General features: G+C 46.0%; 1 protein-coding gene and 1 pseudogene across 1 annotated transcript in view; one reads left to right on the forward strand and one right to left on the reverse strand.

Annotated features, from left to right (window-relative positions):
- Positions 1-12,814, forward strand: part of LOC102487641 (ATP-binding cassette sub-family A member 17-like) — a 105,360-nt gene that overhangs the window by 3,398 nt on the left and 89,148 nt on the right. Inside the window, 1 exon segment of the mRNA XM_027771011.1 lies at positions 12,217-12,298. Within this exon segment, the coding sequence (XP_027626812.1) occupies positions 12,245-12,298 (54 nt within the window). The 5' untranslated portion in view covers positions 12,217-12,244.
- On the reverse strand, positions 7,239-11,426 carry LOC102487226 (60S ribosomal protein L7a pseudogene; annotated as a pseudogene).

Here is a 12,814-nt window from a genome sequence, read left to right on the forward strand (position 1 = left end):
TAACATTGTAGACTCCTCCAGTTTTGCCATGGTAACATTTGTGGGGCATTCCTTTCTGAATAGTGCCCATTCCCTTAATGTCTACAATATCACCTTTCCTGTAGATTCACATATATGTCGCCAAAGGAACCACTCCATGCTTTCTAAAAAGCCTAGAGAACATACATCAGGTGCCTCTCCTCTTTGCCTTTGTGTTTGTCATTTTGGTTAATTACTGGAAGATGGTGGTTCTGTAAAAGAAGTAATTAATTAATTCTTTTACTTTTTTTGGAGAGGTGTTTTGGCTATAAGGGCCAGCAGATGGCAATAGGTGCTGGACTCCCACATGGCCGACCATGGTTCAAGCCCTGGACCTGGTGGCTTGCTTTCCCCCTTTGTCTCTCTCTCTGGTGAGTGCACATGTCCTTTAGCAAAATTAAAAAATAATAATAATAAATTTTAAAATGATTCTTAAATAAAAAGCTGTATGTCTTTAAACAGATTTGTTGGGGGTTGCCTGCAGGTGGTGTGATGGTTAAGGCACTGGACTCCCACATGGCTGACAATGGTTCGAGTCCCAGACTGGGGGCTTGCTTTCTTACTTCCTCTCTCTGTTCAGATTAAAAAAATAATGGTCATGATAAATAATTCTATTAAAAAATTTGTTGAGAATAGATTCCTCTTTTGTTAAAAGTTCATAAAATGTATCATTATAAAGTTTATGGCATAAATATATCGTTATATAGTTTCATTTACTATATAGTTTCCAGTAATACATGTAATTTCTTCAGTAAAATTGTTTAAAATTATTTTTAAAAAATACAGTCACTGGGGCTGGACAGTGACGTAGCAATAGAATGCTGTGTGATAAAATACCCACATGAGAAGTTGTTTGTTGGGGGCCAGCAGTTAGTGTAATGGCTATGTCGCTCCCATGTAGTCGACAGCGGTTCGAGCCCCAGATCCGACGGCTTAAACGTGCGTGCCCAAGATCCTGAGAGGAGAATGGAGGAGAAGGGATTGCTGCGTGGCCATCCCCCCAGGGGGTGATTTCTCGCCACTCTGTCTCTCTGTCTCTGTCTTTCTGGCGAGTGCACGCACCCTATAGCAAAATCCTCTCCAAAAGAAAGAAAAAGAAGTTGTTGGAGCCCAGTGGCCTCCCAGAGTGCGTGGGGCAGATGTGCGCCCATGAACTGGAATTGTCTGAAGCTGGGTCCGAAGACCTTGTTGGGGCGCTGTACTCTCTCTCCCCCTCTATTTCTCTGACTCATGGAATAAAGTTCTTAAAACACAGTTACTTTGCTTAGCTTTTAACCTAGAAATTTCGGGGGAAGGATTTGTGTGGAGCATTTACATGTTCTCAAATCAGTTTTACTAAGTGCTATAGGAACACGTTCTTGTTGAAAACTTCCAACTAAAAGCTAAACCAGAGTTCTGCGTGACCACTCCCCCACTTCCCTCCCACAGTCATTGGTCTGGTAAATGTGACCAGCTTTACTCTGTGCATTTACGTGCGTGTGTAGGTCAGCCTCTAGGTCCACAGCATTACTTCATGGTTCTCTCATAGCTGGCGTTCTCCGAAGGACTGTTCTGTGGCTTTCTCTTCAGGTGCGTCAGCTGGACGGTAAGCCTTTCCATGCTGGGGAGTCACTGAGGGTGTCTTGGTGGAAGGCAGAGTTCCGGCTCAGTGGGACAGGTGTTCTTCCCAGGTTTTGATTTTTTTTTTTTTCTTTTTTTACTTTTTTTCCCAAAGAAAAGCTTTTTTAAAAATGTAGTCAGATATTTTGGTTTGTTTCTTTATACTTTCCAGGTTGTAGGTCATGTTAATTATTTTTTTTTAAATCCCTATTCTAAAAATATAAAAATAACACCCAGTTCCTTTTTAAAAGAGACTTTTGTTATAGGGTATGTGCACTCACTAGTGAGACAGTGAGACAGAAAGTGAGAGATCACCCCCCCAGGGGAGTGTCCACACCACAATTCCTTCTCTTCCACTCTCCTCTTGAGATCTTGGGCATGCACTCACACACACCCAATGTGATTTTTTTTTTTTTTGAGATATTTTCACTGTAGGGCGCGTGCGCTCGCCAGACAGACAGAGACATAGAGACAGAAAGCGAGAAATCACCCCCCAGGGGGGATGGTCACGCCACAATCTCTTCTCCTCCGTTCTCCTCTCGGGACCTTGGGCACGCACGCACACGCGCCCAGCGTGAGTTTTAAGCCACTGGGTCCGGGACACGAACAGCGGTCGACTACATGGGAGTCCAGTGACATAGCCATTACGCTAACTGCTGGTTCCCACCCAATGTGAATTTTAAGCCACTGGGTCCAGGACTCGAACTGTGGTCAACCACATGGGAGTTGAGCAATGTAACCATTACACCATCTGCTGGTTCCTACCCAGTTTTATTTTTCGCTATAGGGTGTGTGCGCTTGCCAGCCAGCCAGAGAGAGACATAGAGACAGAAAGCAAGAAATCACCCCCCAGGGGGGATAGTCATGCCGCAATCCCTTCTCCTCCATTCTCCTCTCGGGATCTTGGGCACGCACGCACATGTGCCAGGCGTGAATTTAAGTCACCAGGTCCTGGACTCAAAGCGCAGCCGACTACATGGAAGTCCAGCGACATAGCCATTAAGCCAACTGCTGGTCCCTTCCCCCCCTCCCCAAGGCATATATTTTTATGCTAGGGGGATAAACAAACTTAATTCTTGTTGGCAAAAATGTGTTGATTGTAATGTAATCCTATTTTGATTTAAAAAGATGTGTTTTAGCCTAGTTATAATGATTTAAATTCATGATCCAAAGCTGCAATTGCTTTAGCACCAAACTAATAATTTATATGTTTAGATCTTTATTCACCTACAGTTCATTTTGCTGGAGTGAGCCAGCCCATTTTCTTAATGCATTAAAAAAATTAATTATTAAACTGTCTATTTAAGGCCAGCCAAATGGCATGATGGTTAAATCCTGGTCCCTGACGCTTGGAAAACGCTGTGGGCATCTGTGCACGCATGCCCCAAATCCTGAAAGGAGGGAGAGATTGGAGAAGGTGCAGAGGGGACTGCAGTGTGAGCATTCCCCAAGGGGGGTTATTACTCACTGTTTTACTCTGGCAAAATTGTGCCCTCTGGCTAAGTTGTTTTTTTTTTTTAAATTTTTAAATAAATATCAGTTTTCATGTAGTAAAATGTACTCCTTCTGGCTATAGTTATGAATTTTGACAAAGAGAGTTGCATAACTCACTCCACAACCAAATTGAGACGTCGTCCCCCGCCCTCTCCCGGTGCCCCGTTTGTAGTCAGTCCCTCCTTTCTCCCTCGCTGGCGAGCACGACTTTGTTCTCCACTACCATAGTTCGTTTTCTCCAGAATGTTACGGAAACAGAAGCATGTAGTATGTACTCGTTAGGGTCTGGCTGCTTTCAGTTCGTGCATTTGAGATTTGTGCATGTCGGTTAGATCAGTAGTCAATTTCTCCTATGGCTAACTAGAATTTTACTGAATGTTTTACACCACAGTTTGCAGATCCATTCAACAATTATGAACATTTGCTTTAAAAATTATTTTGTTTCCAGTTCTTAGAAATTATGAATTAAAGCCTTCTTTTTTTTGGAGAGGTTTTTGCTACAGGGCGCGTGTGCTCGCCAGGAAGACAGAGAGAGACAGAGAAACAGAAAGCTAGAAATCACCCCCCAGGGGGGATGGCACACTGCAATCCCTTCTCCTCCATTCTCCTCTCGGGATCCTGGGCACGCACGCACACGCGCCCGGCGTGAGCTTAAGATGCCGTGTTCGGGACTTGAACCATGGTCAACTACATGGGAGTCCAGCGTCATAGCCATTACACTAACTGCTAGTCCCAGTTAAAGCTTTCTATAAGTATATATGTACAGGTTCTTCTGTAAAAATAAGTTTTCATTTCTCTTGGGTAAAAACTTACGAATGAGATTTTGGGATTGTATAGTATGTTTAACTTTATGAGAAACTGTTGAGATGTTTCCCAAAATGGTGTACCATTTTGCATTTCCACTAGCAATATATGAGTTTCAGTTTCTCTGTGCCTTTACCAGCACTTAAAAAAAATGATAGATACTTAGATAGATAGATAGATAGATAGGTAGATACGAGCCAGGTGGCATGGTGGTTGAGGTGGCTAGATCCCATATGGCCTTCTGCAGTTTGAATCCTGGACCTGGTGGCGTAACACACATGATGGGCGTTGGGACCAGCAGACGGCATAATGGTTATGTTGCTGGGCTCCCATGGAGTCGACTGCAGCTGGAGTCCTGGACCGGATGGCTTAAAACCCAATGCTGGGCACGTGCATGCATGCCCAAAGTCTTGAAAGGAGGATGGAGAAACATGGTGGGCAGAAGTGCATGCATGCCCAAAGAATGGAAGAAAAGGGATTATGGTGTGGTCATCCTCACTGGGGGACAGTGGGGGGTGTTTTCTCGCTTTTTCTCTCTCTCTGTCTCTGGTGGGGGCACATACACTGCAGGGGGAAGAATGTGTGTGTGTGTCTGTGTGTGTGTGTGTGTCCTGAAAGGAGGGAGAGATTGGAGAAGGTGCAGGAGAAAGGACTCCATATGTGTGTGTACACACACACACACACACACACACTTGTATATAATAACTGTGTGTGTGTATAGGTATGTGTGTATATGTATATACGCGCTTGTATATAATAACTGTGTGTATAGGTATGTGTGTATATGTATATACGCGCTTGTATATAATAACTGTGTGTATAGGTATGTGTGTATATGTATATACGCGCTTGTATATAATAACTGTGTGTATAGGTATGTGTGTATATGTATATACGCGCTTGTATATAATAACTGTGTGTGTATAGGTATGTGTGTATATGTATATACGCGCTTGTATATAATAACTGTGTGTGTATAGGTATGTGTGTATATGTATATACGCGCTTGTATATAATAACTGTGTGTGTATAGGTATGTGTGTATATGTATATACGCGCTTGTATATAATAACTGTGTGTGTGTATAGGTATGTGTGTATATGTATATACGCGCTTGTATATAATAACTGTGTGTGTGTATAGGTATGTGTGTATATGTATATACGCGCTTGTATATAATAACTGTGTGTGTGTATAGGTATGTGTGTATATGTATATACGCGCTTGTATATAATAACTGTGTGTGTGTATAGGTATGTGTGTATATGTATATACGCGCTTGTATATAATAACTGTGTGTGTGTATAGGTATGTGTGTATATGTATATACGCGCTTGTATATAATAACTGTGTGTGTGTATAGGTATGTGTGTATATGTATATACGCGCTTGTATATAATAACTGTGTGTGTGTATAGGTATGTGTGTATATGTATATACGCGCTTGTATATAATAACTGTGTGTGTATATAGGTATATGTATATATGTATATATACACACATATATGTGTATATTGGCCATTCTTTTTTTTTTTTAACATTCATTTATTTGTTGTGGTTTTTCACGCTGCCAGGTCTGGGAGTTGCCACTCGCTGGCCCCTTGTAGTGAGTTAAATTTACTTCTCTCTAGTGACCAACAATGTGCATTTTTTACCACAGACTTACTGCCATGCATGTACCCTTCTTGGTGAAACTCTTTCAGACATCTTGTCCATTAAAAAAATAGATTGTATGTTTTCTTATTGTTAGGTTTTCAGAGTTCTTTATCTATTTTGGATACAACTGCATCAAACAAGCAATCTGCAAATATTTTCTCTTCATCAGTGACTTCTCTTTTCATTCCATTAACAGTGGTTTTTGCAGAGCAGAGATTTTTTTTTAAAATATTTAATTTGTTATAATTATTTTTTAATTTGATGAGAGAAGGGGGGAGAGAGAGAAGGTGAGAAAGCAAGCTGCCATGTCCAAGACTTGAACTGTGGTCGACCATGTGGGAGTACAACACCTTACCCACCATGCCACCTGCCAGCCCCAAGAGCAAAGATTTTTTAAAAAATAATTATTTAATTTCATTGATTATTGTTATTTTAGTTTGACCAGAGATAGACACAGAAAGAGACTGACAGAAAGTGAGAAAGCAAGCCACCAGGTCTGGGACTCAAACATATGTTGGCCATGTGGGAGTCTAGTGCCTTAACACCATACCACCTACCAGCCCCAGAGCAAAGATTTTTAAATTTTTGATGAAGTCTAGGGACCACCAGATGGCATACTATGTCGCTGGACTCCCATGAAGTCAACTGTGGTTCGAATCCTGTCTCTCTGTCTCTCTCTTTCTGGCGAGTGCACGCGTCCTGTAGCAAAAACCTCTCCACAAAAAAAAAAAATAAATAAAAAGAGGTGCTGGAAATGTAGTTCGAGCTTGGAAGGCATAGCTGCTGCAAATGTATGTAGAAATAGAGATTTCACTTACTGTTTTTACTTTTGACAGCATAGGAAGTACTTTAAAGCAGCTCGCCATTGCTCATGACTCAAACAGTGTCGATTGTAATCAGAATGGCTATACCACCGGTACAGCTTCTCACTCAAGTGCTGCGAATGCTCGCTTCCAAAGACGTCAGTGCCTGATGGTAGTGGTTGAAGGCAACTCTCACCACCGAGGACAGTGACAGCCACTCTTAGTTTGCAGGCTGCACAGAAACAGGCGATAGCCTCAACTTGGTCCGCGGGCCGTGGCTGACCTGCCTGTGCGTCAGCCAACAACACGTGATTTTATTTTTCCGCTGCGTTGTCTTGTGCCCTCAGTTGACTCTGTTTGAGCTTATTTCTGGATTCTCTGTTGAGCTCCCTGGTCTGTGTGTCCGTTTTTGTGCCAGACCCCATGTGAGATCCAGCCACCTTAACTACTGCGGCACTAGCTGGCCCCAGCTTATGTAGTTTTTCTTGAATGAATTTTGGTATTTGTGTCTTTCAAGGAATTGGTCTGTGTTATCTAAGTTTTTGTACAAATAGGTAGCAATTCTACTTGTGAATATTTCTCCAGTTTATTTGAAATGCTGTCTTTATCATATACTGAACTCCTGTACACCCGTGGCCCACATGCAGTGCCACAGTGTCCACTTCACTTCGGTCGCCTCCACGGTGCACGTGCGTGACTGCCTCGTCGGACTGGTGTGGGCCTTCCTGAGTCTCCTGCTTGGAATTTGTTAAGGTTTCGGATGTATAGACTCATGTATTCCCACACTTCGGGAAGTTTACAGGCATCGCTTCTTCACGTGTTTTTCTACCTGCCTTTCTTGTCTGGCCGAAGGAGAGCGCTTTATTACGTGTATGTACAGAAAACTGCCTTTTCCAGCTTTGCCATGCGAGCCACAGATTTCGGGCCCAGGACGTGGCCTCCCCGGTGGCAGAGGATCTCATATCTGTCGTCGTTACTGGTCCTGATGGCTTCCCCCAGCATAGCCAGGGCGCCTTTGTCCTCCGAGTTAACCTGCGTGAAGGCGACAGTGGGACAGGTTTTCCTGTGGGCCAGGTGTCCCAACCTGGCCTTCCCCTTGATAACTAGGGAACCCCCATCTTCCGACCCAGGGCAGGCAGGAGGCCAGCCAGCTCCATGGGGTCCACGTGGTGTGCGCTCAGCAGCCGCTGAGCCTTCCTGTTCTCCACCGAGGTGGTGATGGTGACGGTGTTCCCCCCTGCCCCTCTCCCCGGGCACATCCCCTTTGCGGCCGCCGTCCTCTCAGCCCGCCGGCAGCCGCTGCTGCTTTGTCTCTGGCCTGTGCTGTGGGCGCTGGAGCCGCGGAGTTGCTGTTGGCGGTCCAGGGCCTGGGGGAGCTGGTTAATGGCAGGAGGCACTTTCAGCCGCTTGTAGAGGATGGCCCTCCGCCGCTGCAGCCGGCCGGACCGAGCGGGCCATTTGACGAAGCGGGTGAGGTCCCTTTCGGGCGGGATGTCCTGTCCTATGCCCAAATTCTCAGGCCTTTTCTGACGGGCTTGACCACCTTCCTAGCCTTCCGCTTCTTCACGACAGCAGGGGCCGGCGCCGCCTTCTTGCCCGTGGCCTTCTTTCCCTGGGCATCTTGAGCGACTGCAGGAGAGAGTCCACCTGTCTTTCTTTTAAAATTCTTTCTGGGACCAGCAGATGGTGTAATGGCTACATCGCTGGACTCCCATATAGTCGACCATGGTTCAAGTCCTGGACCCGGTGGCTTAAACTCATGCGGGGTGTGTGTGTGCACGCGTGTCCAGGATCCCGAGAGGAGAATGGAGGAGAAGGGATTACGGTGTGGCCATCCCCCCTGGGGGGTGATTTCTCACTTTCTGTCTCTCTGCCTCTCTGTCTTTCTGGTGAGCGCACGTGTCCTAGAGCAAAAACCTCTCCAAAAAATAATTCTTCTCATTTTTGTGCCAGACATGCATACACGTGAGAAAGAGATGGGGGGAGAGAGAACCTCCCCAAGAGGGCCCAGTCACGCTGCCATGTTTCCTTCAATTCTCCCAGCCCTCAGGGTCCTGGGCGTACACGTGTGCTCTTCTGGGGCTCCCTGTGTGTGCGTGGTGTGCCTGATGGTGTCCCGTCGGTCCCTCAGCCTCTGTTCATTTCTCTTCCTCCTCTCGTGCCCTATGCTCCCTGGGTTTGGTCGTTTTAACTGCCCTGTCTTCAAGTCGGCTGGTTCTTCTACTTGTTTAAATCTGCTCTGAATGCTCCAGTGAGTTACTTTTTTCAGTATCATATTTTTTAGCTCTAGAATTTCTTACTTGGTTCCTTATATATTTTTTAGAGGTTTTTGCCTTAAGATTCATGTGCTCACAGGAGAAATAGAAACAGTGAGAGGGAAAACCCGCCAGGGGAGACGGCCATATCACAATCCCTTCTCCTCCATTCTCTTCCTGGGATCTTGGACATGCACACATATGTGTACAGAAAGAGTTAAGCCCCAGGTTCGGTACTCAAACTGCGATCGGCCATGTGAGAGTCCAACGATGGGGCCGCTAGGCCACCTGTTGGCCCCTTTTTGATTCATTTTTTAGTTTTAGTTTTTTGTTACAGGGTGCATGAGAGACAGAGAGAAGGGGACAGTGAGAAATCACCCCCCTGGGGAGACGGCCATGCTGCAATCCCTTTTCCATTCTTAGATTTGGGGGATCCACACACACATGACCAGCCTGTTTTCAAGCCACTGGGGCTAGGACTTGAACTGTGCAGTTGGCCATGTTGGATCTGGCTGCTTAACTTCCACATCACTTGCTGGCTCTCCATTTGATTTCTTTTCAGATTTTATGTTTATTTGTATTCCTTCCCTACATGTGAAAGGACTTTAAAAAGTTAATGGAGGGAACCAGCAGTTAGCGTAATGGCTATGTCGCTGGACTCCCACGTAGTCGACTGTGGTTTGCGTCCAGGACCCGGTGGTTTAAACTCACGCCAGGCGCGTGTGCGTGCGTGCCCAGGATCCCGAGAGGCGAATGGAGGAGAAGGGATTGCGGCGTGACCATCCCCCCTGGGGGGTGATTTCTCGCTTTCTGTCTCTGTCTCTCTGTCTGTCTGGTGAGCGCACGCGCCCTACAGTGAAAATCTCTAAAAAAAAAAAAAAAAAAAGGCAAAAAAAGTTAATGGAGGCGGCCCATAGGTGGCATGGTGGGTAAGCGTGCTAGACTCCTACATGGACGACTGTAGTTCGAGTCCTGGGCCTGGCGCTTGCTTTCCCTCTTTCTTTCTCTCTCTCTCACTGTGCCCCTCTCCCTTCAAATTAAAATAAATAAATAAAGTTAAATAAAATAATTTTTAAAAAAGTGAATGGAGGGAACAGCAGATGGCAGAATGTTACATCTGTGGTCAAGTCCTAGACCCAGCGACGTAAAACTCATACCCCAAGGTCCCAGGAGAAGAATGTAGAAGGAATTGAGGCGTGGCCATGCTCCCTGGGGGATGATTTCTCACTCTATGTCTCTCTGTCTCTCTCTCCGTCTCTCTAGTGAACACATGCACCCTATAGCAAAAATCTCTCTAAAGAAAAAAATTAAAAAGTTGGGCCAGCAGGTGGTGTGGAGGTTAAAGGTGCCGAACTCCCACATGTCTGACCACGGTCCCAGTCCCAGACACGGTGGCTTGCTGTCTCACTTTCTCTCTCTCTTTCTCTGTCTCTCTCCAGTCAAATTGGAAAATAATGATAATAAATAAAAATAAATCATTCTTTTTAAAAATAAGAGTTAATGGAAAATTGAAATTAAATACAAGTTTATTTTGATGCCAAAAATTTAAAAATCCATGCATAGTTTTTTCTTTTTTCTTTCAAATAATTAATTAAATTTATTTATCTTAACTTGACCAGAGAGGGACAGAGTGTGAGAGAGAGAGGGACAAAGAGAAAGCGAGAAGGCAAGTCGCCAGGTCTAGGACTCAAGCGTGGCTGGCCATGCGTGCGTCTGGCGCCCCCGTCACCATGCCGCCAGCCGGCCCAAGGTTTTTCACAATACACGTTTTCTAGGAACCTTTTAAAGACCCTTTGTGCATTATTTTCTGACTTTCTTTAGTTCTATGTGTGTTACCTCCTTCAGCTCTTTAAGCCTATGAAGACAGATTATTTAAAGTCTTTACCTCTATAGTCCTATGTCTGGGCTTCCTCAGGGATGATTTTTGTCAGTCCCGTTCCTTCCTGTGAGTGGACCAGACTTTCCTATACGTGTGTATGGGTCATAATTTTTCTTAAGTTGAGAGCTAGACACTTTGATTACTGTAATACAGTAAGTGAAAATCAGAACCTGCCCCTCCCGGGGTTTGGATACTTGATGAGAACTGCAGTCATCGATCTGCTTAGTGACTTTCATAAAGTACCTTTGCAAAGACCGCGTGTTCTCCATTGAGTGACGTCTCTGTTCTGTCGGGTCTTCAGTCAGTTGGAAATCACACCATCTTCCTTTAAATACCTGGATCTGGTAAGAAAGAAGAGAACAGAAGATTTTCTGTCTCATTAAATCCCCATGAGTGGGCCAGCCCATGGCCTGGCGGTCCCACGTGGCCAGCCGTGGTCGAATCGCAGCCCCAGCAGGTGAGAAATGCGCTAACTACTAGTCCCCACAATCCCTTCTTTACCATCCTCCTCTCGGCACGAGCACATGCACACACACCCAGTATGTTTTGGGCCTCTGGGTCCAGGACTCAAACCAGTACGCTATGGGAGATAGAGGTGCCTTAACCATCTCGCCGCATGCTGGTCTTTCCCTGCTGTTTCGAAGTACTTGGGAAACAGAAAGACTGGGAAGAGAAGGGGTTTTATATTACCCGACGTCTGCTTTCTTCCTCACAGTCCTTTTTGCTCCAGTCCACATCCCTACACAAGCTGCATCCCTTTTAACTAGCTCATTTACTCATTCGGTACTTACTGTCTGCTCCGTGCTGGCTCTGCTGCTGCGTCTGGGGTACAGTGATGGAAAGTACAACAGACCGAAAACTGCACTGCAGCGTGCACTTCAGCACGGGAGCCAGATTCATAAGAGTCGGCAATAGCATGGTGGATAAGAGCACTAAGAGGGCAAGTGGACGTAGACAGTTTATAGGGGTGCTACGCTTAGAGGAATCACGTAGGATGTAAAGAAGGGCCTCGTCGAGGACGTGACATCTGAGTAAAGACAGGAGGAGCCGGAGAGCTGGTCCTGCCCGCCCGAGGAGAGGTGTGCACGGGCCGGGAGCACCGCTTTGAGAAGAGCGCCCGGCGTGCTCTGAGAACGGCAGCCCGGCCTGCGGCACAGATGGGGGAGAAGTAGAGTCGCTAGGAACTGCAGTGCCAAACCTGGCAAGTCATTACAAGGGAGGCTTTGGTTTGAAGTCATTGGAGAGTTTTGAGGTGGAGGATGAGCAAATTTGAATGGGGCGACTTTTATCCCGCGAAGTGGATTGCAGGCCGTTGGGGAGGCCGGCATCTGAGTAGCCCAGTTTGGCCATGGCAAGCTGCAGGTGAAACTGGGGATGTCACACAAGCAAGTGGGTATCAGGTCTCCAGTTAGAGGTACGATTCCAGCTGCAGATGGAGACGACACCGTCGGCGGAAGGGGGGACTCTAAGAGCGAATGTCGCTCAAGAGGAGTGTCAGGCGGCCAGGAGCACTTTGATACAGAGAGGCTGGGGAGAGAGGGGCAAAGAACGCGAAGGGCAGGGCGGAGAAGGGGCTGCTGCAAAGGCAGGAGGAAAGGTCCAGCGATGCTCCGAATGCCTGAGAGGAGGAGTTCTCTCAAGGGCGAAAGAGCAGTTCTTAACGTTTCTGCGTCCGCACGTAACAGTTCCCCATTTCTTTCCTGACCAGGCGTGAGTGCGTCTCTTCAGCCAGAAAGATGTCACTACTCAGGAAGCTACAACTTCTTCTCTGGAAAAACTTCATCTTAAAGGTGGGGACCGTTCTGTGCAAGGGAAATGTAAGTCCTTGGTAGGCATCAAATGGCCAAGTTAAATTGGTTTCTAGTAAATGGGTTAAAGAAAAATTAGACATTCACTTGCAAGGCGCCCTTTTCTGCAAGTGAATCATGTTTCCATAGTAATCCTGTTGAAGATGACAGCAGCTGACTTCCAGCCGTCGGGGTTACAGAAAAGCTAGAAGGAGCTGTTCCTAGCCCACACTCATTCTGCTTTTTCTTTCTTTCTTTCTATTAATTCACTTTTCACCACCACAACACACAAATGAATTCCCATCCAAATACCCTGTGCATTGGCTCAATCCAGCACATCCACATACATGTTCTCAGCAAATAATTTTCCAATTCTTACGTCCTGCATACCTTGCCCTTTGTCTTGCCATCCCTGATTCCCCATCCCCCACCCTCTGCTATGTCCCATCTTCCTCCCCCATTGTCCCTGGCATCCATGGTTGCCCTCCATACCTTCCTCCCCCCCATTCAATTGTTCTG

This window comes from Tupaia chinensis, unplaced genomic scaffold (assembly GCF_000334495.1).
Source record: "Tupaia chinensis unplaced genomic scaffold, TupChi_1.0 Scaffold000178_1, whole genome shotgun sequence".
Lineage (NCBI taxonomy): Eukaryota > Metazoa > Chordata > Mammalia > Scandentia > Tupaiidae > Tupaia > Tupaia belangeri.